Source organism: Pristis pectinata, chromosome 10 (genome assembly GCF_009764475.1).
Source record: "Pristis pectinata isolate sPriPec2 chromosome 10, sPriPec2.1.pri, whole genome shotgun sequence".
Classification (NCBI taxonomy): Eukaryota; Metazoa; Chordata; class Chondrichthyes; order Rhinopristiformes; family Pristidae; genus Pristis; species Pristis pectinata.
In genome coordinates this window covers 9652587-9677669 of record NC_067414.1, presented here as the reverse complement: position 1 = coordinate 9677669, position 25083 = coordinate 9652587, and the positions used below count along the sequence as shown (strand labels likewise).

Below are 25083 nucleotides of genomic sequence, written 5' to 3'. Positions count from 1 at the left end.
GCAGAGCCACTGCCTCACAGTTCCAGTGACTGATTCAATCCTGACCTCCAGTGCTGTCTGCGTGGAGTTTGCATGTTCTCCCTCTGACTGCATGGGTTTCTTTGGGTTTCTTTCCACATCCCAAAGTTGTGTGGGGTGGTAGGTTAACTAGCCACTGTTAATTGCTGCTAGTGTGCAGGTGAATGGTAGAATCTGAGGGGGGTTGATATGAATGTGGGAAGAATAAAATGGAATGAATGTAGGATCAGTGTAAGTGGGTGGTTAATTGTAGAGTAGACTCAGTGGACTGAAGGGCTCGTTTCTGAGTAATTTAACTTCATGACAGTGACATTTCATATTTTTATACCTCATTACAACATAGAAGAGGCTACTTAACCCATTAAATCTATACTAGCTCTCAGAGCAATCCTGTCCAAATGACAAGAGTTTACATTTATTTGGCAATCTTTAACATAGTGAAATGTCTCAACTGGCTGCATAGATTCATGAGAGGAAATAAATCAGTCTTGAGACAAAGAAGGAAAGCACCCCAAAAGTAATAAAGACATGCATTTCTAAACCACATTTGCAATTTCAGGATATCCTGAAATGTATAATTAATGAAGTAGTTCTGACTGGTAGTCATTGTTGTTAGGTAGAAAAAGGGACAGCCCATTTGTGCAAGGAAAGTTCTTAAGAGCAGTAAAGTTTTAATAATCAGACAGAATGTTTTTAGCGATGTAGATAGATTTAGGAATAAATATGAACAGGACACCAAGGAAAACTTCCCTGTTCTTTTTTAAAAGTGATTTAGGATATTTTAGGTCCACATGAAAGTTTAATGTTTCATACAAAGGACAGCACCTCTAGCAGTGCAGATTCCTTCGATATACCAATGGGTGGATCACCCCGCATTAAGAGATCAAGTGTCCATACATTTTCCTTTGTCGCCACTCCATTCCTCTCCCTGGCAACTGTCTGAGGTTGAACCAGGCTGTTTGCAACTCTGAAGTATAATTTTACCCTAAAGCCAGTTTCCAACCACATATCCATACCATTACCACAACCTCCTATTTGCATGTCCATGACCCCATTTACCTGCTAATGAAATCGCTTTGGTTACCTCTAGGTGAACGTTCCATTGCTTTCCTGTTTGGCCTCCCATCTTCTACCCTCCATAATGTTAAACTCGTTCAAAATTCTCCTGTCTTGACTCACAGCAATGTTCACTGATCTGCACTGTTCAAGTTAAGTAACACTGTTATTTTTTGATTTTCAAATTCTCATTCTTATTTTCCTTTCCTTCCCTGGCTTTGTCTCTCTGCATCTCTGTCACTTCCTCCATCTCCACCATCCTAGGTCTTTAAAATGCAATTCGGTCCTTCCTGATTTCACTTACTTCTCTGTTGGTACCTGTTCCTTTAGTTGCCAACAGCATCAGCTCAGGAATTAATTTCCTGAGTCTCTCTGCCTCTCTCAATCTCTTTCCCTATTTAAAATGCTGCTGCTGCAAAACAAGAAATTTCACGTCATTTAAGTCAGTGATAAGTCTGATACTGATTCTAAAATGCTCCTTTAAATCTATCTCTTGTCCAACCGTTCTATCATCCTGTTTGATGACATTTTTGTGAAGTACAGTGGGCTCTTTCACTGTATCCAGGTGGCTGCTTTGGTTGAACCCATGACTTTCTTACTTAAAGGCAAGACATCGAAAGAGGAAGGAGGAGAAGTCTAGAAGGAAGCTGAGAGGGATGAGCTTTGTTTAATGTCCCTCAGACACACAGATTCAGTTCATCCCCACAGAGAGCAAAACTACACATTGAATGAGAGGAAGCCTTGAAAAACAGTTGGCTGCAGTAATGATCGTTAATTAATAACTTATATTGATGGAGGATAGCATCAGTAAGTCCATTAACATCCTACCTATGCAGACAGTATGAGATGAATGCAAGTTTTTTTTTTCTATTTATTAGAGCACAATCAGGTCTGCAGATGGAAATATCATCAGTAAATATGCAGACCAGGTGAAGCCTGTCATTACAGGTCTGTATGGGATGGAGTCAAGATCCAGAATAGTTCTTAAAGAGGAATGGAGAATTTGAGAATTAGAATTCCAAGTAAAAATGATATAGAAATACTAGTAGTCACAGGTTACAATTATCAGAAAAGATTTAACAAGGCATAACTCCTTTCTCTTATAAAGGGAAGACTGAGTGGCTATCTGACAGAGGCCATTAAAGTTCTGATGAGGGAGGGTAGATGTGCCAATGTTTGTACTTAGGGGAGACATCACAAGGGACTATAAAGATACTCTGATAAACCCCGTAAAATGATAGGGAGAGATGGCATTTTTGCCATAAACAGTCGTTGAGGCAAAAGCATAAAAGCATTCAAGACGAAGCACGGGAGGTAGAAAGGGACAGAAGGAAATGCTGACAGAATTAGATGAAGAGAGGCAGCAGAAGGCTCATGTGGAACATAAACACTGGTTTATATGCACAGCTGTGTTGAATGGCCTGTTTCTCTGCTGTACATTCTGTGCACAACTGTAGGGAAACAATGGGAAATGATCAAGATGAGCTGGAATTAAACTGTAGGTGAGTGAAATGAGCAATATCATTTAATGGTGCACCTTTGTCCTTTTACTGTTGCAGTGCTGGATCCATTCCAGGTAAGTATTGCAGAAGCTGGCTCTCGAGATTCCCTTGAGGCAATGGTCATAGTCCTCATCAATGTTCATATTAAAAACTGCTGGGTCCCTGTCAATGTAATTCCACGCTGTACAAGGATGCAGAGCTTCCTGTATGGATTCATTGCTTAGCCAGTCTTCCAGTTTTGGAGAACGAATCAAGTAGTATATTATGCTCTGCAAAGAGAAATTCAATAATGTACAATTTCAACTCTATGCCATAATAAACATGTTTATCTACAAGTCACAGAGTCATGTAGCACAGAAACAGTCTGGGCTGAACATCAAATATCCATTTGCACTAAACCTACATTAGTCCCATTCTATTCTCCCTACTCACCCCTCAACTACCCCCAGATTGTACTACTCACCTGCATATTAGAGGCAACTTACAGTCGCCAATTAACCTATTGACCCGCATGTCTTTGGGATGTGGGAGGAAACCAGGAGAAAGCCACGTGGTCACACAGTGTGCAAACTCCACACAGGGAGCGCCGATGGCCACAATCAATCAGCGGTGAGGCGTAGCTCTGCCAGCTGCACCATTGCGTTTTTATAGCAGAGGAGATTTTTGTTGGGAATGGCTCAAAGGAGACATTAAGGTGGGACCTGAATGCTGCTCTTAGTCATGGTTTAACATTAGAATATGAAAAAAGCTCTTCCTAAAACATTAATTTCAGGAAGCAAAGTTACTTCAACAACTTCAATATAGATTGTCATCTGAAGGTGCTTGACGATGATGAAGGGGAAACGGACTGTGAGACAGAGGAGACATAAATGGAAGCAGAAACCAAATGCTTGGCCAAGGAGGTTGCTTTTTTTTAAGGAAAGAGAAAGTCATGGAGAGGTAGAGAGGCTGAGGGAGTGAATTCCAAAATAAAAGCTCAAGGACAAAGAATCTCTTTTCTCATCCTGGCTGTATCTATTGTTGTGTCAGATGTAACTTCAACATGAAGCAGGAAGCAGTCAAGTGCTCAAAAAGTATCATGTTTACCAAGACACAAAGTTCCAACAATTATTCCATCCAGTTATCTGACCCAATTTTACTCGACTAACTATGGTGCCCTGGCTTGTTGGCACTAATCACTCATACATCTGCCTGTCGCAATCATTTCCATTTAGTACCCACCTCAGTCACACTCCAACCATCAAGCTTGCACTTAGCTCTCGTTGGTCACACGTGCTCTCTGGGGGAATAATGGGCAGTACTCTCACCTCTTGAATTCGAAGGAGGCAAGTTCAAGCACAACTATGGAGACTTGAGCATAAACTGACACTCCAGTACACTACTAAGGGGCTGCTGCATTGTCTGAGCTAATTTTTTTTTTGGATTAAATGTTAAACCAGGCCCTCTCTCCATTCTTGGCATTATCACATTGCTGTTTGAGGAAGCTTGCTGAGCCGAAATTGATCATCACATGTCCCATGTCTTAGCACTAACTACACTAACTAAAAGAACATCATTGACTGCAAAGTGCTCTGGGATGTCCTGAGGTTGTAAATAGTAGTATATGAAGACAAGTCTTTTCCCATTTACTTAGAGCACAAGTACACCTGCAGATCTTATGCCAGTAGGTAAACTAACAGTCTACCAACATTCAAACTATTTTGACTGAACTGTTTTCAACATTGGAAGAATATTACAGAAGTGAAAAATGTTTTCTTTTGGGATAGTGTGCAAATTCTTTTGATTGACAAGGAAAGCTACAACACACAAGTAAAGTGTTGTCCTGTTTGTCAGCAAGCATTTGGACAGTCTAGGCATATCATTGCAACTAGACAAAGGGTGTGTCCTGACAAGGAAATGTATCAGGGATTTGTTTGAAACTGGACATTGATTCAAACCCTTGCAAAAGAAACTATTTGTACTTACGTAGTGCCCTTCACTACCTCTCAGAATATTCCAAACTTTCTTTCCAATACAAGGGTTCTGCCCCAAACTGGCATCACAGCTCATTTCCACTGTACAGAATCCATGAGAATTCTGTTTGCTACAGCAAGATAACAATAATTTGCATTTGTTTTGCACCTTAACATAGTAAAAATACCGTGCAAGAACCTTATCAAATAGAATTTTATAGACAATGTAAAATAAGGCAGAAGACCAAACGTGTGGACAAAAAAAAAGTGTAAAGGAGGAAACAGATGGAGAAGTGGAAAGGTTTAAGGAGGAAATTCTGGAGTTTAGGGACTTGGCAGCTAAAGGCATAGCTGGCAATTGTGTCGTGATTAAGAGAAACGAAGGACTGCAAGTGCTGGAATCTAGATGAAGAAAAACAAGATGCTGGAGGAACTCAGCAGGTCAGGCAGTATCCGCGGAGAAAAGCAGATGGTCAACATTTCAGGTCCTGACCCGAAGAAGCTCAACAGTGCAGAACTGGAGAAATGCAGATACCTCAGAGGCTATTTGGATTGGAAGAGATTGTACAGGTAGGGAGGGAGAAATCTCATGGAATGCTTTTAAACATAGAATACTTTTAAGCATGGAATACAATTATAAAATTAAGACATTGTTTAAATGGGAACTAATAAAGGTCAGGAAACACAGTGGTGATAGTAACATGGGACTTGGGTGGGTTAAGACACAGCCCAGAGAGGTTTGAATGACCTCAAGGTTACAAAGGGTAGAATACAGAACAGCAGATTAGATGCATTGGAACAGTCATGTCTAGAGGTAACAAAGGCCTGGAAGAGGTTCCAGCAGCAGACAAGTTATGGCAAGAGAAGAATCAGTCAATGTTTTAAAAGGTGGAAACTGGTGTTCTTTCTGATAGCACTGACAAGTTGTCTAAAATTCATCTTGGGTTAATAAGCCCAGTTCAGACTCAGCTGCCAGGGATAAGGATAGAGTTGTTCAGCAAGACATACAGAAATGACTTCAGTCTTCCTCATATTCATTGTAAGCTCATCTCTAATTATCTAGTACAGGATGTCAGTTGAGTCCCTTAACAAGTTAGGAACTAGGCAAGGTTTAGAGAGGTAGTGGTGAGGTAGAGCTGGATGTTATCAGCTTTCTTGTGAAAAACTGTTGCTATGGTTTTGGATAATGATGCCCCAGAGCACCATGTAGATAAAAGACAGGAGAATAGATTCCTGGGTCTCAACAGAAAAGTGGCACGGAAGCAGATACAGAAATCACTGTAGACATTTCTTTGGCAAGAACTGTATCGATAAACATGGAACCAGGTGTGTGGTCCCAGATAGCTGGACGACTTTTAATAGACTTTGGATGAGGACAATGCAATCAGCTGTGTCAAAGGCTGCAGATAGGTTGAGGACAAGGAGGGCAGGATTATCTTTGTTACATTTGCAAAGTATGCCATTTGTGAGCAACAAACAATCTGCTGGAAGAATTCAGCGGGTCGAACAGCATCTGTGGGAGGAAGGAATTGTTGACGTTTCAGATCGAAACCCTGCATCAGGACTGAGAGTGGAGAGGGGAGATGGCCAGTATAAAGTGGAGAAGGGGAGTGGCTAGAAAGGATTCTGAACTGATTGGTGGACTGAGGAGGAGTGTAAGATAGTGCCAGGTAGGGTAGGTGAGTGGGGGTGGAGTTGCAAGACAGTGAGTGGTAAATGATAGATGGAGACAGACAAAGAGAGAGAGAGGAAAAAGGGAAAAAAAATAGATGCCATTTGTGACTTTGATAGGAGCCACTTTGGTGCTGTGTGTAATGAAAAGTTGACTTGAAGGTGTGCAAGACAGATTTGAAAAGGCACAGCAAATTTGGAGAGAAAAGGCAGGTTGGAGATGGAGCACAATTAAATAACATTTTACAAACCTTTCAGGATTGGCATTGGAAATAGTTTTATCCAATTCTGAGTTCCACTTGTAACCTCACCCTTGCAAGAGTTGACCACTTGTCATTGCCATAAGCACCAATTAAAAGGACACCATTTAAAACCATATTAAACAGGCTAACTATTTCAGGAAGTTCAATAGCAGTTCACACCTGCTTGAACAGTGATTATTTCCCATTAAACTCATGATGGTGGTACTGTTGTTGTCACAGGTTTCAGTTGAGCAATTTCCCAAATTTAAAGCATTGCATGACAAATTAAAAAATGCATTAAAATGCTGATCTTCCCTTCATCCTTTGTAATTAGGCTTGATAATGATTCTGGCACTCGAATGAATTTTTAATAACTGATTGATCTTCATGATATCAACACTCCCTCTCTACATCAATGTCAGATTTCACAGAACAAGCTGCATGGAGTTTCAGTGATCATTATTTAAGCTTCACTAGTTTCACATGCAGTAAAATCTTGTGGGTTGTAAAAAATTTCAATTAAAGTTTAATCACAGTCAAATAGGAAACTATGCAATAATATCACGGTCACTGGCATCTCAGATTATGTAAATGTAAAACCTTTATGTTACATTCTTGACACAATATCTGTTACTGAAATGCTCCCTGCCAGGACTTCCTTTCCATATCTTATGGAACACAGATAACCACTTGGAGCTATTGGCAATTTATGGTTTCCTGTCTAACAATGTATAAAATCCTGATTTAAAATATTTAGTAAGGCTACTTGGTTACTGTGGTGTGACTGATGGCACTGAAGCAGGGTGGAATATAGAGAGGCAGGACAAGACAGGAGGGGAAAACTGTGAATGCTAGAAGTCTGAAATAAAAACAGAAAATGCTGAAAACACCCAGCGGGTCAGCCAGCGCCTGTGGAGAGAGAAACTGAATTAATAGTTCATATCATGCTGGCTAATGGTGATGGTTCTGATCAGAACAGTTGGCGATCAGTCGCTTAAATTGCACAAATTCAGGATTTTCCCAGCACGCAACATCAAACACAGAAGTCTGGGACCCATTGATTGATTCGGAGCCCTGAATCTGTCAGTTTGCTCCTCAGCTGGACTCACTAGAGTTCCCCAGATTCTGAGATTCCCAGCATTCCACTGGGGAAGTACCTTCTGGATCCTGTGCCAAGTTCAACATGGTACAGGATCTGACACCTAATTGATTAACGGGTATTAGAGGGACTCAAGCATAAGTTGTTACTTTAAACATTATTTTGCTTTCCTTTAATGTTTTTCATTATTTAAAAGTGTTTTGAATTCATCTTTTTTTAAAGCCTGAAAATGTAAGAGACACATAAGACAATTAAAAGCATCACTTACAGTCCCAGGAGAGTGTGGATGAGAGGGATGGCAGGCAATGATTAAGGGTGTGATGCTGGAGACTGATGATCTTTCATCACAACTGGAAAAAGTGAGATGTGTACCAGGTTTTAAGAATGCACAGAGACAGGAAAAGGAGAAGTGGAAGTAACTGAAGGGATAGCCTGTAGTTCCCACTCTGACCTCAGCCTCCTACACTGTTACAATGAAGGTCAAGTTAAAGGAAGAACAACTCATCCTTAGATTAGGCAATTTACAGCATTCCAGCCTCAACACTGAATTCAACAATTGTTACAACTGGTTCTATTTTTGCACCAACCTGGCCCATATTTTATTTCTTTATTTGTCCCATGAACATCTACCTTTTACCTTGGTGGGGGCTGTTTTGGGAAAATGAGCTGGCATGTGTTGGATACTGAAAGCAGTGGGAAGTTTACAGTTAAGGCAACCAAAACTAGTTGGGCACATTCCTGGAGATGACATCAGATAACTTGCAACCTCTAACCACTCCACCTTCCTTGTCCCCTGACTCCTGACACCTCTATCCTCACCGTATCTGCAATACCTGCTACTTTACTTCATCCTTTCCCACCATTCATGAACCCAAATGTCCTCCAGATGAAGCAGCGATTCACCTGTACTTCTTTTAATTTAGTACACTGCATTTGGTGCTCACAATGTGATCTCTTCTAAAATGGAGAATGTGTATGTTCAATCCACAAGGGTGGGCTGACCTTCTAGTTGCCTATCACTTTATTTCTCCATTCTATTCCCACTCTGAACTCTCTGTCTTTGGCCTGTTATGCTGATCCAATGAAACTTGATGTAAGCCGAAGGAACAGTACCTCGTCTTCCGACCCCTGGCACATTACAGTCCTCAGGACTTAACACTGAATCAGATAACCAGACAATCCAGTTTAATTGTTATTCTCTCTCCACAGATGCTGCCGAAGTATTTCCAGTATTCTCTGTTTTTATTTCAGGTTTCTAGCATCTGCAACACTTTGCTTCTCCCACTGAATCTCATAGTTCTAGCACTTTTTTTTTTACTGTTTTCTTTCTCTCTGCCCTTTCCTATTTTAAATCTCCTTCTAGAATGTGTTCTCCCGGAAAACCATCTGCGATTAAAAAGCCTTCACTAACTTCACTTAACCGACACCAACACCATGTGTGTCATTCAGCCTCTGTTGGTCTCCACCCCATCACAGACATCATTCTCTCCCTTTCTTCGCTTTCTCTGCAATTTAAAACATGTTTGACTTCTAATTTTTCTCAGTTCTGAGGAAAGTTCATCAATAACAAATGTTCACTTTTACTCTCTATGGATGCTACCTGACCTGTTGTGTTCTTAAAACAACCCTATGATTTTGCTCCTGGATTTGCTCACTATTGTGCTCTGAAGATTAATCTTCCACTTTTATTGAAAATGCCACCAAAACTTGGTGACATTTAACCAGGACACTTGCAAGGATTTTCCCAATATATTTATCACCTCTCAGCTCCATTTTGCCACCTTCTACTCCTGATTTAATAGCTGAGAGAGGCTTCAATTAAAACTACGTTGTAGACCTTTATCACAACTTATAGTTGTGACAGGAGTAGAAGGAAGAGATCTAAAGCAGATGGAGGAGAGGTGGAGAGAAAAAACTTATTTATAAAGCAAAATAACTTACTGGCATACTACTACCTTTACATAATAGGTGATGAGCATCTTTCTCAGATCAAACATCTGTAGCATGCACGCTGCATTGTTGTCACTGATGCTGTAGCCTTCTAGAACATACTTTGATGATGTAACTTCCCAGGCCAGCCAGCGTTGGATAAAAGCTGCGTTGAATGACAGCACGTGGGGCAAACTGTCCTGGCTCACAGCAGCAGCAGCAACCCTCGTCATCCTCAGCTCCCTCTGTTATCGCTTCAACCTCCCTCTGTTGGCAGTATGTACCTGCAAAAGAACAAAGCATGCTGTCAACTCCAAGGCATTATACTGCATGTGCAATATATCTCATTCAATATGTGCCTTATAAATACCATGCAATATATCTTGCACGGCATATTACTGTTTTAAAGTGTACGTCCTGTCAATATGTGTTGTGTAACATATCCCATTCAATATGTCCCATTCAACATGCATTGAACAACAGAAAATATCCGCCCTAACCTAAAATCCACTGTGGTGTTGTATATAAAATTACTCTTTGCCTTTATAAAACATTTTATCTTCTCATAGTGCCCCAAACTGCTCACGTAATCAGTAAATTACTTTAAAACATGCAACTCCTGATATGGTAGCAAATGCAGCAACAAATGAGATGAATTTCAAGTTATCAGATTTAGAGAAGAGCTCAAATCTCCACACATTAGCTTGAGACCCGTTTCCGGCCACCTAAAATTGCCAGTCCTGATGTCTCTCAGAGACTGACAGCTCTATTTAGTGCCCAATACACACACAGAAGCAGGACACTTCCCACGGCTGTCTGTTTGTCAAACATCCTTTCTACCCACCTCCAATATTTTTACAATTAGTAAACAAAAAGCATGATCAAATGTTGTTTTAAAATACATTTTTTTTAAAAGCCCTATGATTTTGTTCCAAATTTGCTCATTCCAGTGTTCTGAAGGTGTGAAGATTAGTTCAATTTTTATTAACAACACTACAGAAAGTTACATAGGCCAGGTAGGTCTATGACTTGTAAGCGGGACACTTGCTGGAACCTCCCTACTATATCCCTGATAGTTGCCTCACAGGTGGATAGGGTAGTTAAGACAGCTTATGGGATGTTAGCTTTCATAAGTCACGGGATCGAGCTTAAGAGCTGCGAGGTAATGATGCAGCTCTACAAAACTCTGGTTAGACCACACTTGGAGTACTGTGTGGAGTTCTGGTCACCTCATTATAGGAAGGATGTGGAAGCGTTGAAAAGGGTGCAGAGGAGATTTACCAGGATGCTGCCTGGTTTAGAGAGTATGCATTATGAGGATAGACTAAGGGAGTTAGGGCTTTACTCTTTGGAGAGAAGGAGGATGAGAGGAGACATGATAGAGTTGTACAAAATATTAACAGGAATAGATAGAGTGGACAGCCAGCGCCTCTTTCCCAGGGCACCAATGCTCAATACAAGAGGGCATGGCTTTAAATTAATGGGTGGGAAGTTCAAGGGAGATATCAGAGGGAGGTTTTTTAACCCAGCGTGTGGATGGGGCATGGAATGTGCTGCCTGGGGTGGTGGTGGAGGCAGGTACATTGGTCAAATTCAGGAGATTACTAGATAAGCATATGGAGGAATTTAAAATAAAGGGATATGTGGGAGGAAGGGGTTAGATAGTCTTAGGCGAGGTTTAAAGGTCGGCATAACACTGTGGGCCGAAGGGCCTGTATTGTGCTGTACTGTTTATGATTCTATGATATTATGTATATCTCTCACTCTATTCCAAATAGATGTCATTAAAAATAATGAACCAGAAATGTTAACTCTATTAATCACTACAGATGCTGCCTGATCTGCTGCTCTTCCCCAATATTTCTTTGTACTTGAGAACTAAAAATGTTAAGAGTGGGCTACAAAGTGGTGCAGCGTTTAGAGCTGCCACCATACATTTTCAGTGACCTGGGTTCAATTGTGACCTCAGGTGCACACTCTTGACCTGGGTGGTTGATGTTCAGTAAAGACGCAGTGGGCTGAAGGGCCTGTTTCCGTGCTATACCTCTCTATGACTCTATGACACGTGGGTTTCCTCCAGGGTTTGCAGTTTCTTCTCACATTTCCTCTTACAGGTTTACAAAATTATGAGGGGTATAGACAGAGTTAATGTGAGCAGGCTCCTCTTTCCACCTAGTTTAGGAGAGATAAGTATGAGAAGACATGGCTTTAGGTAAAAGGGAAAAGCTTTGGGGAACATTAGGGGGAACTTCTTCACAGAGAGTGGTGGGAGTGTGGAACGGGCTGTCATCACCAGCCAAACCACAGGTGATATTTGAACTGGCTCAAGAGGAAAATCTGTTTCCTTGTAACTCCGGTTAGGAAGTTGTGGGCGTGCTATGTTGGCGCCAGAAGCGTGGCGACACTTGCGGGCTGCCCCCAGAACACTCTACGCAAAAGATGCATTTCACTGTGTGTTTCGATGTACATGTGACTTATAAAGAGATCTAAATCCTTCCAAAGGGATTTTTTTTCCCCTTTCATCAAATAGATTTTGCTGTCTAGTTGAATAAAGATGGTTTCTATATAAAGGTGCATTTTTACACCTATGAAACAGTTCACGTAGCCTCCTGGTTTCTGCTCCACCACTCCAGGTGTCTTATCATAGTGATACAATATGGAACTTGAATCCCTGAGTCTGCATATACATTCAAATTGTCAATAAAAAATCCTCATTGGTGATAAAACAGACCAGATTACTACCATGGCCACAAATAACATTTATTAATGTAAATGTGTGCCTGACGCCACAAATAAAGCAACAAGGCACAGCGTGCTTTCGTTGATTTTGTGGAGTTGCTCAGTCATCATTTCCCCAATAAACACCAGGCGTATTCACTCATAGGCAGGACAATCCGTCACCCCAGCTTTATGCTCCAGTGATGAGTTTAAAATCAAATCTGCTATCGTTCCAAAATGCTGGTAAATTCTGTGGACCTACATTTACTGTTCTGGTCTTCTGATAAATATTTTATTGTTCTTCTGGATATAGTCAAATACTAAAATGCTCACGGTACCACTCAAGTTTGATTTAGAATCATTCCGAAGTGTGTTTATACCTTTACATTAATTTTTTATTCTTCATTGTTCTTCATTCATGAATGAATAAAATATCAATTGTTGAGCCAGCTACAAACTAACAATAGACAAATACCATTCAGTGAAGATTTCAAATTAGAACATTTTATCTTGTTTTGCACTAATCTGTTCAGCTCCTGTATTACTGAAAAATTAATGTTATGTTTGAGCAACTAAACAGAAAAATAATTTGAACATAGAAATCCAGAACAACATACAACATTAAATGATCGGCAAAATATAAACTATTTACCTCTCAACTCGGCAAGTTTGAACACATGTAATTTATCAATAAAATACAACAGGATAATTATACCAAAGGCATGGTAGAGGTGCCTGCCTCAAAGGCAGCTTGAGGAAGCAGTTAGTAGCCATGACAAAAACACATAATAAGTGTGCAGAAGTCCGTGGAATATTACTACAATGCAAAATATTCACCTTTATATAATTGGAGGTTTATCCAGCCAATGTAAGGAAACACTTGGGTCTATCATAGTGAAAAAAAAACAAACTGCTGGAGGAATTCAGTGGGTCAGGCGGCATCTGTGGAGGGAAATGGACAGTTGATGTTGCAGGTCAGGGCCCTTCTTCTGGACTGAGAAGTAGAGGGGAGATCGCCAGTATAAAGAGGTGGAGGGAAGGGGTGGAGCAAGAGCTGGCAAGCGATAGGTGGATCCAGGTGAGGGGGTGTGATAGACAGATGGTGGAGGCAAGAGTGGAAACAGTGACTGGGGGATGATAGGTGGGGGCATCAGAGGGCTGCAGATGATGGAATCTGATAGGAAAGGAAGGTGGAGCATGGAACTAGATGAGGGAGGTGGGGAGGTCAAATGGGGACAGTGGGATAGGGGACATAGTGGGAGGAGTGTGTCGGTAATGGGCAGGTGGAGTGGGTGGGGGAGGAGTAATAACCAGGGGATAGGGGGCTGGGTGGGTGGGTGGGTGTAGGAGGAACTGGGTGGATCAAGAGGAAAGAGAAAAGAGACAGAGGGAGAACAGGTTACCTGCAATTAGACTCTCACTTTCTTTTCATCTGCAGCCCTTTGTTGTCTCCACCCATCACCTCCCAGCCTCTGTCACTATCTCCACTCTTCCCTCCTCCATCTGCCTATTACCCCTCCTCACCTGGATCCACCATCACTCGCCAGCTGTCAGCCCACCATCTTGGCAACACCGCATCCAAAAGACAGCGGCCCTAAATTCCTTTGCAGAACTTCAGGCTACAGGAGAAGACAAAACAGGCATAGGGACTTGTCTGCATTGCAGGCTTCCCCTAAGTGCAGACATTCATAAACTGCACTCATATTTCTTGTAATAGAGAACTTATTGGCAACCTCCTACCAGGAACACTTGGCCGTAGCCCTAGTGGGTCTCTGTGGTCTCCTGCACAAAGAACATGACCACCTGCACATACTATTTTTCACCAGCTTGATTAGGTCCCTCTGACCCCTTGGTCAGACTAGGTCCCCCTCTAACTACTTTCATGTCACTGCAACATCCATGCATTTAGTAGAAGCACTGCCCTGTAGCTGGAAGAGTGCTGCTGTTATTATGGTATGTCCTCTTAAAGACTGGCTGCACAGATAGCACCTGCAATGTTAGCAGCTGTGAGAATTTACTGTAGGTCAATAGAGAATCACTGTCAGTTCCAGTACAACTTCATGGAGGAAAATCTGACAACATTATTCTATGCTCCTTGCATTTGAAGACCTTGATCCTCATATGACTTTCACAAACAGAAAGATGATGGCCAACAGTGCTATTTAATGACACTAAACGATAGTATAGCAAGCTCTAGGCCAGTATCTTTGACTGTGCAGAACTCACTCGGTAGTGGACGAGGGATGTCAGCCTGAATTATACAGCTCAAAGTCTGGAGTGGGACTTGACCCATATAATTCTGACTCTGTGACAAAAATGCTACCAGCCAAGCCACAGCTGATATTTGAAAGACTATTTTTCTTTAATCATTAGGAACAAACAGAATTAAACTCATATTTTTCCAGTAAATTGTTGAAAGGTTAGAAGCATCAGAAATAGAGACCCCTGTTCACCTTGTTCACTCTCTGCTATTCTAGTAGTTGAAAGATGCAATAATAACATGGTAATTAGATCAATCTGTCTCTATCGATTCAGCAACAACAGGTCTAGACACACATCCATGCAACATATATGAGTGTACTGCTGCTGTTCTAAATCTGGGTCTGAAGACGACTTCAATGACCCATATAAATAGAGTTCTGCAATACTTACAGTCCTCAGTGGCCCGGTTTGCTAGAGAGATCTGTTGCTACAAAACGACATGTATGCTCTCAACCACAATCATTCCATCTATTTTCAAAGTGAATGGCTATCTGGTCATCAGGAAATAACATTGCTTGAGTGAAATAGTTTCAGTTCAAACCTCTGGCCCAAATTAAAGAATATGTCAATTTATCATGCCACCTAGTGTTCCTCTTCGTTTCCAAATGTAAAAGTAATTCAGTTTTGCACTGCTATTTTTATCATCAGCAACAAAAGGTATTCGACTAAACTGATGTGTGTCTTTCCAGTAAAGTGTTGAAACTTCAAGACCATTGGAAATGTTCATCTAATTCACTTTCTGCCATCCTGGTAGTTAAAAGCTGCAATAACCTGCTAATCAGTGCAATTGATCCCTGTTGATTAATCTACAACAGATCTGGACACTGGATGAGAGAACCCATTTGACTTTACTGTGGCTATCAGGTTTGAGTTATTATGGAACTTGCCTCTGAACTCGAGTCCTCTGAGCTGAAAAGTTACGAGGCCATTGCCAATCTCTATCAGTTGAACCAGGGCATTGAGGTAATCTGAAGCCAGGATGAAGCAGTCTCCAGTGCTGTAGCTTCCCCAGCGACCGAGGATCAAGTCGCCACACAAGCTCTGTTGCAGTGATCTGGTCAGGTGCTCATAGAAGATTGAATTCAGGTTGTTATCATCAGCCCCTACACGTGCAAACAGCATAGAGAATAATGATTAAATTGCAGAAAGTTGATAACTGTGTGCACAGTCATCCTCTCTGGATCATAAAAGAATTTTGTATTCCATTTAAGAGTGTCAAACTTAACTCCAAACTTAGATCCTTAAAGTTAAATAAAGGCAATTGAATAGATAAGGTAGATTGGGAAATTAGATTAAAAGATATAATGGTGGGTAAGCAGTGGTAGGCATTTAAAGAAATACTTACCATTTCCCAGGGTAATACAGTTTCTCCTGAGCTCCTTATTGGACATTAATACCTATGTTACAGTCTTGGCCAGTGGTTTTGGAATTTGTCACAAGCTGATACATCTTTATATCCACCCTACCGTCACAATTTTAAAGACCTGTATCCAGTCACCCCTCAGCCTTCCCTTATCTGCAGAAAAGGATCTTACCTTGTTCAGTCTTTCCTGATTGCTATGTCCTCTCAGTTCTGTAAATCTTTTCTTGCACCTTCTCCATGCTCTGTAGCCATTTTATATTCACAGTATTCACAGAACCATTAACTGTATTTCAAGTATGGTCTAAGCAAAGATCTATGTAAAAGTTTAACAAAATTTTTTTGTTCATCCTCTGTGGTTTTTCTTTCCCTTCTAGTCTTCAATAAGTTTCTGACACAGACCAAGAAGCATAATCACTTTCTAAATGCCCCATTAATCCTTTTGACCTGATCTCGCCCCATTACATATCTTCCCTTTGTCCAATATATTCCTTGCCACCTTTTCCGCAACTTAAAATTACCTTATAAATATCTCCTTCCCAGTTCTGATGAAGGGTCTCTGACATGAAATGTTAACTCTTTTTTACTCTTTCCACAGATGCTGCCTGACCTGCTGACTGTTTTCAGCATTTTCTGTTTTTTTTTCATTTCAGATTTCAGGCATCTACAGTTTATTTGATTAACATAATTTTTCTGCTTTTCGATTTCATCCATCTGGAGATAAGCCTTAGCACTTGGTTTGCTTTCCTTTCAATGGGTTTAATAATCTCTGCCAGTGGGTACATGTGCCCTAGATCCCACTTCATTAGAGAGAGAGTGCAAAGAAGGTTCAGTGGATTAATTCCTGGGATTAGGGTGTGGGGTGGCAGCTTGTCCAATCAAGAGAGGGTTTTTACTCTCTAGCATTTAGAAGAATAGGAGGTGATTTCATTGAAACGGTTGCATCACAGCCTGGTGTGGAGGCTCCAATGCACAGGATTGAAAGAGGCTGCAGAGGGTTATAGACTCAGCCAGCTCCATCACGGGCACAACCCTCTCCGCCATCAAGGACATCTTCAAGAGGCGGTGCCTCAAGAAGGCAGCATCCATCATTAAGGACCCTCACCATTCGGGACATGCCCTCTTCTCGTTACTACCATCAGGGAGGAGGTACAGGAGCCTGAAGACCCACACTCAATGATTTAGGAACAGCTTCTTCTCCTCTGCCATCAGATTTTTGAACGGTCCATGAACCCATGAACACTACCTTGTTATTCCTCTTTTGCACTATTTATTTATTTTTGTAACTTATAGTAATTTTTATGCCTTGCACTGTACTGCTGCCGCAAAACAACAAATTTCACGACATATGTCAGTGATAATAAACCTGATTCTGATACATACAAAAGGTTTTGGGGTTTGATAGGGTAAATGTTTCCCCTGCATGGAGTATCCAGAATCTGGAGTCACAGACTCAAAATAAAGGGTCAGCCATTCAGACAGAAATGAGAGGAAATTTCTTCACCCATGGGGTTGGGATTCTTTAACTGGACATGTTTAAGTCAGACATCGATTGGATTTTGGGATATTCAGGGAATTATTTGGGGTTAATGGAGGAGAATGGCCCTAAGTAAAAGATCATCCATGATTTTAGTAAATGATAGAGCAGGCACATTAGACCATATCGCCTAGTCCTACTTCAGCTTCTTACGTTCTACCCTTATTTCCCCTGCTGAGTGTGGCCACCTTTTTCCTCCCTCCAAAATGCCCCACTTCACAAGTTTCTACAAATAATCTACACATGTGGTGTAGGAGCCCTGCTGAATCTTTTCACTAACTTCAGCTACATTGAAATCCAACACACAGAGAATTTCTTAGCCTATCTCTGGATTAGTTCTCATTGGTTAACATTTCCCTTTGTAACTTGCAATACTGAGCAGCGTAACGAGATTGAAATTCTGACCCATATTGTTACTTCACAACACATTGGATCTGAATTTAATCACAGAGTCACACAGCATGGACAGAGGGCCTTTGGCCCACTGAGTCTGTGCCAACCATCAAGCACCCATTTAGGTAACCTTTTGTAAATGATGTTCTTTAAAGGAAGTTACGATCACTTTGGATGAGAGTATACCCAACACATAGAACTATGATTTCCTCCCATTGTTCTCTAACCGGATGGTGAAGAAAATTCTGTGTGGAATTCTTGCTGTTTGGAGATATTCAATTTTACTTAAGTGTATTGGCCTGGTTCTGGCATGGATTGGCTCTGGCCTGGTATGGTGTGTGCCTGAGTCCATGTGGGTAGCCACAGATGGAAGGGGTAAATACTATAGCCCAACCTCCAGGATCACAGGAAATAACCACTTGGGAAATTCAAGTTTCACAGAATACAGCTACTTTGCTTGGGTTAGGGGGGCCTGGAATGCTGGGAAAGCTACTGCTCCTTCAACAAGACAGGGACTGCTCCCCATCAACAGTGATACCCAGAGGATGATTGAGGTAAATGGCCACCAGTCACAGATCTCTGCCACTCTCACTGCTCATGTATTTCAAAATAAAATCCAGAGGCCATTTTAAAAATACATAACTGCTTCTTTTAGTTTTACCACGAAAGGTTCCTACTCGCTCTATAAACCTGCTGGCCCTGAAGAGGGTCCACAGGAGGTTCACAGGAATGATCCCAGGAATGAAAGGCGTAACATATGAGCAGCATTTGATGGCTCAATGGAGTTCAGAAGGATGAGGGGAGATCTCATTGAAACCTACTGAATACTGAAAGGCCTGGATCAAGTGGACATGGAGAGGATCTTTCCAGTAGTGGGAGAGTCTAGGATCCATGGGCACAGCCTCAGAACAAAGGAAGGTCCCTTTAAATTTGAGATGAGGAGGAATTTCTTCAGCCAGAGGGTGGTGAACCTGTGGAATCTGTTGCCATTGGGTCATTGGGTGTATTTAAGGCAGAGATTGACAGGTTCTTAATTGATAAGAGGGTTAAGGCAAGAGACGGAGGTTGAAAAAAAAATCAGCCATGATTGAATGGCAGAGCAGACTCGATGGGCCGATTGGTCAATTCTGTTCCTATATCTTATGGTCTTAGAAAACAGTCACATTATTACTGGAGTCTACAGCCAGAGATGATGTTGCATCACCTCCAGTGGAGAAGAATGAAACTACAGCATGACACTCTCAGTTACACAGAGATGTTTCTCAGGCATTCTCTCAGGATCAAGGATGACTTGCTTCCACTCTGTTTTGTACATCTTGAGATGACTCATGAGGCCAATGTGGGAACAACAGACTTCCACAGATGAGGTTCCTGACAGGCTTAGCAGTTGATGTAAGGTGGTGCCTTCCTTTTGCCACTTCTGTGAGGCTCTGTGTACTCCCAATGCATAACCTCGAGGTTCTCAATACCATCCCAAATTCTCCTTCTCTACTTGGAGCCGTTGTGGGCCAGAGGTTCCCAGGAGTCAGTGGGGATGTTGCACTTCTTCAAGGAAGCTTTGTGCAGATGTTTGAATATTTTTCTCTGTCTGCCTATTAAATGACACAAGATGGAACAGAGTGTCTGTTTTGGGAATCTGGTGTTGGGCATACAAACGATGTGACCTGCCCAACATAGCGAAGTGTGAGTAATTAGGGGCTCAATAATGGGGGAGATTGGCTTGGGAGAGGACACTGATATTGGTTTGCTTATCGACCAGTGAACTTGCAAGCTCTTGCGGAGACAGCATTGGTGGTATCTCTCCAATAACTTAAGGTGCCCTGCTGTATTGGTATTGGGTTTATTATTGTCACTTGTACCAAGGTACAGTGAAAAGCTTGTCTTACAAACCAATCGTACAGATCAATTCATTACACAGTGCAGTTACATTGAGTTAGTATATAGTGCATTGATGTAGTACAGGTAAAAACAATAACAGTAGAGTAAAGTGTCACAGCTACAGAGAAAGTGCAGTGCAATAAGGTGCAAGGTCACAACAAGGTAGATCGTGAGGTCATAGTCCATCTCTTTGTATAAGGGAACCATTCAATAGTCTTATCACTGTGGGGTAGAAGCTGTCCTTAGTCTGGTGGTACATGCTCTCAGGTTCCTGTATCTTCTACTCAATGGAAGAGGAGAGAAGAGAGAATGTCCCTGGTGGGTGGGGTCTTTGATTATGCTGGCTGCTCCACCAAGACAATGACAGGTAAAGAAAGAGTCCAAGGAGGGAAGGCTGGTGTCCGTGACGCGCTGGGCTGTGTAAGTTGGTGAGAGTCAAAGTCTGTAGGTAGTTCAGGTCTCAGAAGTATACAGGACGGGGGCAGGGATCACTGCTGCCTGGTTGACTATGAGGTTTACACCTTGATCTTCAAATATCCTTTTCATCAATTAATCTAAAGCCATATTGATGCATTGAAGACAGTGGCGAATTGCATAATTGGCAACAGGTGATTCCCAACTCTTATTGAAATCCTGGTCCACACCAGAGAGGAAGACAAGCTGATTCTTCTGGATGACTGCAACATCAAGGTGGAAAAAGGCACAAACCTCTGGTAAGGATAACGAAGGAGTAGGGCAAACTAACTCCATTTGGGTCCTTCTTCTGACAAAATGCTCGTCATAACCGATACCCTGCTTTGTCAAAGGGACAAGCACAACACCCCCCAGTATAAGCACTGGCTTCTGTTAGAGTACGTTATCGTCTGAATGAGGGACCACAAAAATATCCACATCATCTGTGTCAAGGCAAATATAATGACTGTACAGAGACCAATGTTGTATTGGCAGCTTCACTAAAATATCACAGGATATTTGACATGTGGAATGAAATAGAGCACATAAGCGATACTGCTAGAAATCACCGAAATGGCCTCAATAGCAGCATTCTGTACAGTTCTAGGTACTACGCTTTTAAAAAATACTGAGGTCTTCCGGGGCACACAGGGTGCTAACTGAATGCTTCCAGGGATGAGGGCCTTCAGTCATAAGGAGGGAATTGGAGAAGCTAGAATTGCTCTCACTGTGGCAGAGATGGTTAAGGAGGGAGCTAATAGGGTTGTTCAGAACTACCATGGGCTTTGGTAGAGAGCTTGTTTCCACTGCCTAGAGGGCCAGTAATCAAAGAGAGATTGAAGTTAATTGGTAGAAAAATGGTTGTTATGACTGGGAATCCATGACTTGAAGGGGTGATGAAACAAACTCAATGGTAACTTTCATAAGTGGTTGGATAATCATAGAATAGTTACAGCATGGAAGGAAGCCATTTGGCCCATCAAGTCCATACCAGCCCTAAATAGGAGCAATCCAGCTGGACCCACAGCTACTCTCATAGCCATGTAAATTCGTTCCTTCCATATACTTAAACAGCTTCCTTTTGAAGATTACAATTGAATCTGACTCCACTACTTTCTGTGGCAGTACATTCTAGACCCTAACCAATTACTCTGCAAAAAAAAGGATTTGCATGTTGTTTTGATTCCTTTGCCAATCATCATCATCCTGTACTCTAATTCTTGATTCCTCTGCAAATAGGAACAGTTTTTTTTCTTAGTCTACTCTGTTCATACCAGATCTCTAGCATCCTCCTCTGTTCCAAGGAGAACAACCCTGGCTCCTCCAGTCTATCCAAGTTGCTTTTCCCTGGAGCCCAGTTTCTCGAATCTATCCACAATACTAAAGCTACTCTTCCCTGGAATCATTTTAGTAAATCTCCTCTGTGCCCTCTTTGAAGTCTTTACTTTAGAGAGGGCACAGAAGAGTGGCACCCAGAACAGCACATAATATTCCATTACTTACAATGAGTAACATTAAACAGCAATGAGGAAAGAACAAGGTGAGAAACGAACTGGATAATTCTTCCAAAGATCTGGCACAGGCAAAATGAGCCAAATGGCCTCCTTCCACGCTTAATTTTGATGCAATCGGTAGATTACTTTTCAGAAGGCTGAGACTGAAGAAAGCAAAGAGTTTTGTCTAAAGTTCTGTCTGAGAATACAAAACTAACACTTTCTGAAGCAGCATTTCTCACCTCGACAAACAGCATTCACAGGAACAGTTCATTCTTGTGCTGATTATATTTTTGGGGGCCAGACAATCCTATCACATCCATGTTGCTACAAAATAATAATCCGAAGGGAGGTGAGCTGAAGTTACATCATCTCTTTACTTACCAGTACTTCTGTTTATCTGTGAATCCAGCCTGGTGTTTGAATGATCCACCCGTTTGGTGCTGTAAAAAAGACGTGCAATAATGTAAACCTTGAATTTACTGGTTGAGATGCTATTACACTGAGCACAGGGAGTGAAAACAACATGTAGTGAAGTGGGCCTGGACCGAGGATCATTGGACCAGTGTGTGGAGATATAATCAAGGAATTTCAATTAACTTTGTTTTCTTCTCCACTGATGTTGCTTGACCTGCTGAGTATTTCCAATATTTTCTGTTTTTTTATGGCATAATTTTTTAATGGCTCATTTCTGTTGTTGATTCCCACTTCCATGTTTATAATGGAATTCCCCATGTAAAACGGCACCACCCCTACTCGCAAGAGTGCAACTGCAATATGCTGCATTAACATAGGGAATTTCCAATGTATTTTTTCCAAAGTAACCTATAATGGCAGAAGTTGGGATAAAGTGCTTGTAGATGTCGGATTCTTAATACATTATGGATGTACTTTTTTCCTTTCCATGTTCTGTTTGACAGGATAGACATTCCAAATTATCTTAAGCAATTTAAATTATGTACTTTATAAATGGTCATTGCTGCATAATAATCTCTTAGTGGAATTTTTCCTCTTTTCACCTGGAGTTGTTGATTACTTGCTGTTGTACAATATGCACATCATGTGATGTACATGAAGGTTAGCCTTTTGGATGAAGCAAGTCTAGACAGCAAGGTTTGGGAGACCATCAGACCACAGGATGCATCTCCAACAAATCTCATGTTTGAATTCCACACAGGTATGTGCATCTGCAAAAGGGACTAGAGAACAGCAACTGGTTGTGGAGCCCAAGATTGATTATTCCTTGCTGATATTTAGATGCTAAGATCAACTTTAGTTCCAAAGTCACTTTAGGCATTTGGTCAGTTACCACAGCCCCAACTGAGGAATGATACCAGGATGATACCTTGCTCATGTAATGGATTGGGAATTTTGGGAATTTTATAAAGCAATGACTTTAATTTCACCCTCTGCAAATGAAAAATTAAGCAATATTTTTTGATCAAGTTTTCAAAATCATTTTGGAATTTTAATTTAGCCGGTCAGCCAACTGGGCATATCTGTGTAACCATGCACTCCAGTGTCCACTGCCCAGTTCATTGTTCTTAACACTAGCTAATGACTTGAACAAAGAGAACTGGATGAGTGGCAAATTGCCTGAATAAAGCCATGGAGCTACAGACATCAATGTGGCAAGGAAGGACATTTCCACCTTAGCCTCAAGCAACAAGACTGTCATCAGCAAACACAGTCCACTTACTTGTAATTCTTTTCCCAGAACTTCACTGGCCTGACATAGGATGTAATGAAAATGGCGCTGCCAAGGAATGGAGCAAGAGGAGTGGAAAAGAGTGAAGACACGAGGGCTTGGACAAAAAGCATAGCTGAATCTGAAAGGGTGTGGTTAAGGAATCGATTTCATGGTTCCTAAGAAAGTGATACAGATATTTAATCAGTACACACTGGCAAATTTAATAATCAGAGCATAGAACATAGACCATTACAGCATAGTACAGGCCCTTTGGCCCACAATGTTGTGCTGACATTTTATCCTGCTCTAAGATCTATCTAACCCTTCCCTCCCACATAGCCCCCCATTTCTCTATCATTCATGTCTCTAAGAGTCTCTTAAATGTCCCTAATGCATCTGCCCCACAACCTCTGCAGGCACCCACCACTCTCTGTGTAAAAAAAACTTACCCCTGACATCCCCCTTATATCTTCCTCCAATCACCTTAAAATTATGTCCCCTCGTGTTAGCCATTGTCACCTTAGCACATTGTTGCTGCTCTGGCTGCACGTGAAAACTCAGAACCAAATTCCAAGCAGAGGAGCTTTTAAAGGTTAACTTACTATAGTCTTTACTGTAAGCTCCCTGATCAAAGAAAGAGCCTCTCTAACAAGTTCTCAAACTTGCCTCTGACTAAACCCCTTTACAAAAATCTGAGAGCAGCAAATCCAGGCTGGCATATTAGTGGCAATACTGAGGGCTGTGTTGCATCACTGTTAGAGGAAATGTTAAATTAAGGACTATTGTGTGAATCCAAAGAAGAGCATTTCAAAGGAAATCAGGGTCGAGTCTCCTGGTGCCTTGACTGATTGTTATTTCTCAACCAATATTATTACAAGCAGTTCACCAAGTGGGACACAGAAATGCTCAAATTAGCTCATATTTCTACCGTAAAATGTTGACTACACTTGGAAAGTACTTTCAGCTATTCTGATGATAGGAAATCAGTTCTGAAGTTGTGAAAAGCACTATATATCTGTAAGGTTTTTTTCTCTTTCCTTTAATCAGTTCTCTTCCCTGATTGGTACTCTAGATGCAGCCAAGGATCTATCATTTGTTCCTTCGTTTTTATCACCTTCATGGTGCCCTTTGAACACGTCAGGTTTTACAAACACACTATTAACACCCAGCTTTACCTCACCATCAACTTGCTTGACTCCTCCACTGACTGATTTCCCATCATCCATACTTTTCAATTGCCTCCATTTAGGAAGAACACAGCTATTCCCTGCTGCAGCATCCATACCCTTGGTGCTGGCTCTATCCTTTTCTCTGGCCACTTTGTCACGTTAATAAGACCACTCATGAACTTAACACTCCATTTGAGTCTGAGTTGAGTAATGGTCATCCAAAGGAAATATAGGTAGGGATGTGAGTTTCAGTGCAGGATGTACTGAGGCAGGGATGGATGTGGGCAAATTGGCAGAGGTGGAAATAGACAATCAGCTGAAAGTGGACATGACTAGGATAAGATAAGATCTCTTTATTAGTCACATGTACATTGAAACACATAGTGAAATGCATCTTTTGTGTAGAGTGTTCTGGGGGCAGCCCGCAAGTGTCGCCACGCTTCTGGCGCCAACATAGCATGCCCACAACTTCCTAACCCGTACGTCTTTGGATGACCACTAAATTACTAAGACTGTGTACTTCTTCCTCTTATACTTCACCCATTTCCATCTCTGCCTCAGTACATCTGACACTGAAACATACATCCCTGCCTTTGTTACCTTTGGGTGACCATTCCAACATTTTCCTGGCCCCCTATCATCTATTACTTTCCATAAACTC

At 41.5% G+C, this 25083-nt stretch overlaps 1 protein-coding gene and 1 long non-coding RNA gene across 2 annotated transcripts in view; one reads left to right on the top strand and one right to left on the bottom strand.

Annotated features, from left to right (window-relative positions):
• LOC127574917 (uncharacterized) overlaps window positions 1-25083 on the top strand; it is a 792285-nt gene that overhangs the window by 547924 nt on the left and 219278 nt on the right. The window lies entirely within an intron of this gene.
• Window positions 1-25083, bottom strand: part of LOC127574890 (pecanex-like protein 1) — a 207527-nt gene that overhangs the window by 43359 nt on the left and 139085 nt on the right. The window contains 6 exon segments of the mRNA XM_052024376.1: window positions 2612-2845; window positions 9496-9663; window positions 9665-9753; window positions 15337-15552; window positions 21948-22006; window positions 23263-23392. Of these exon segments, the coding sequence (XP_051880336.1) occupies window positions 2612-2845; window positions 9496-9663; window positions 9665-9753; window positions 15337-15552; window positions 21948-22006; window positions 23263-23392 (896 nt within the window).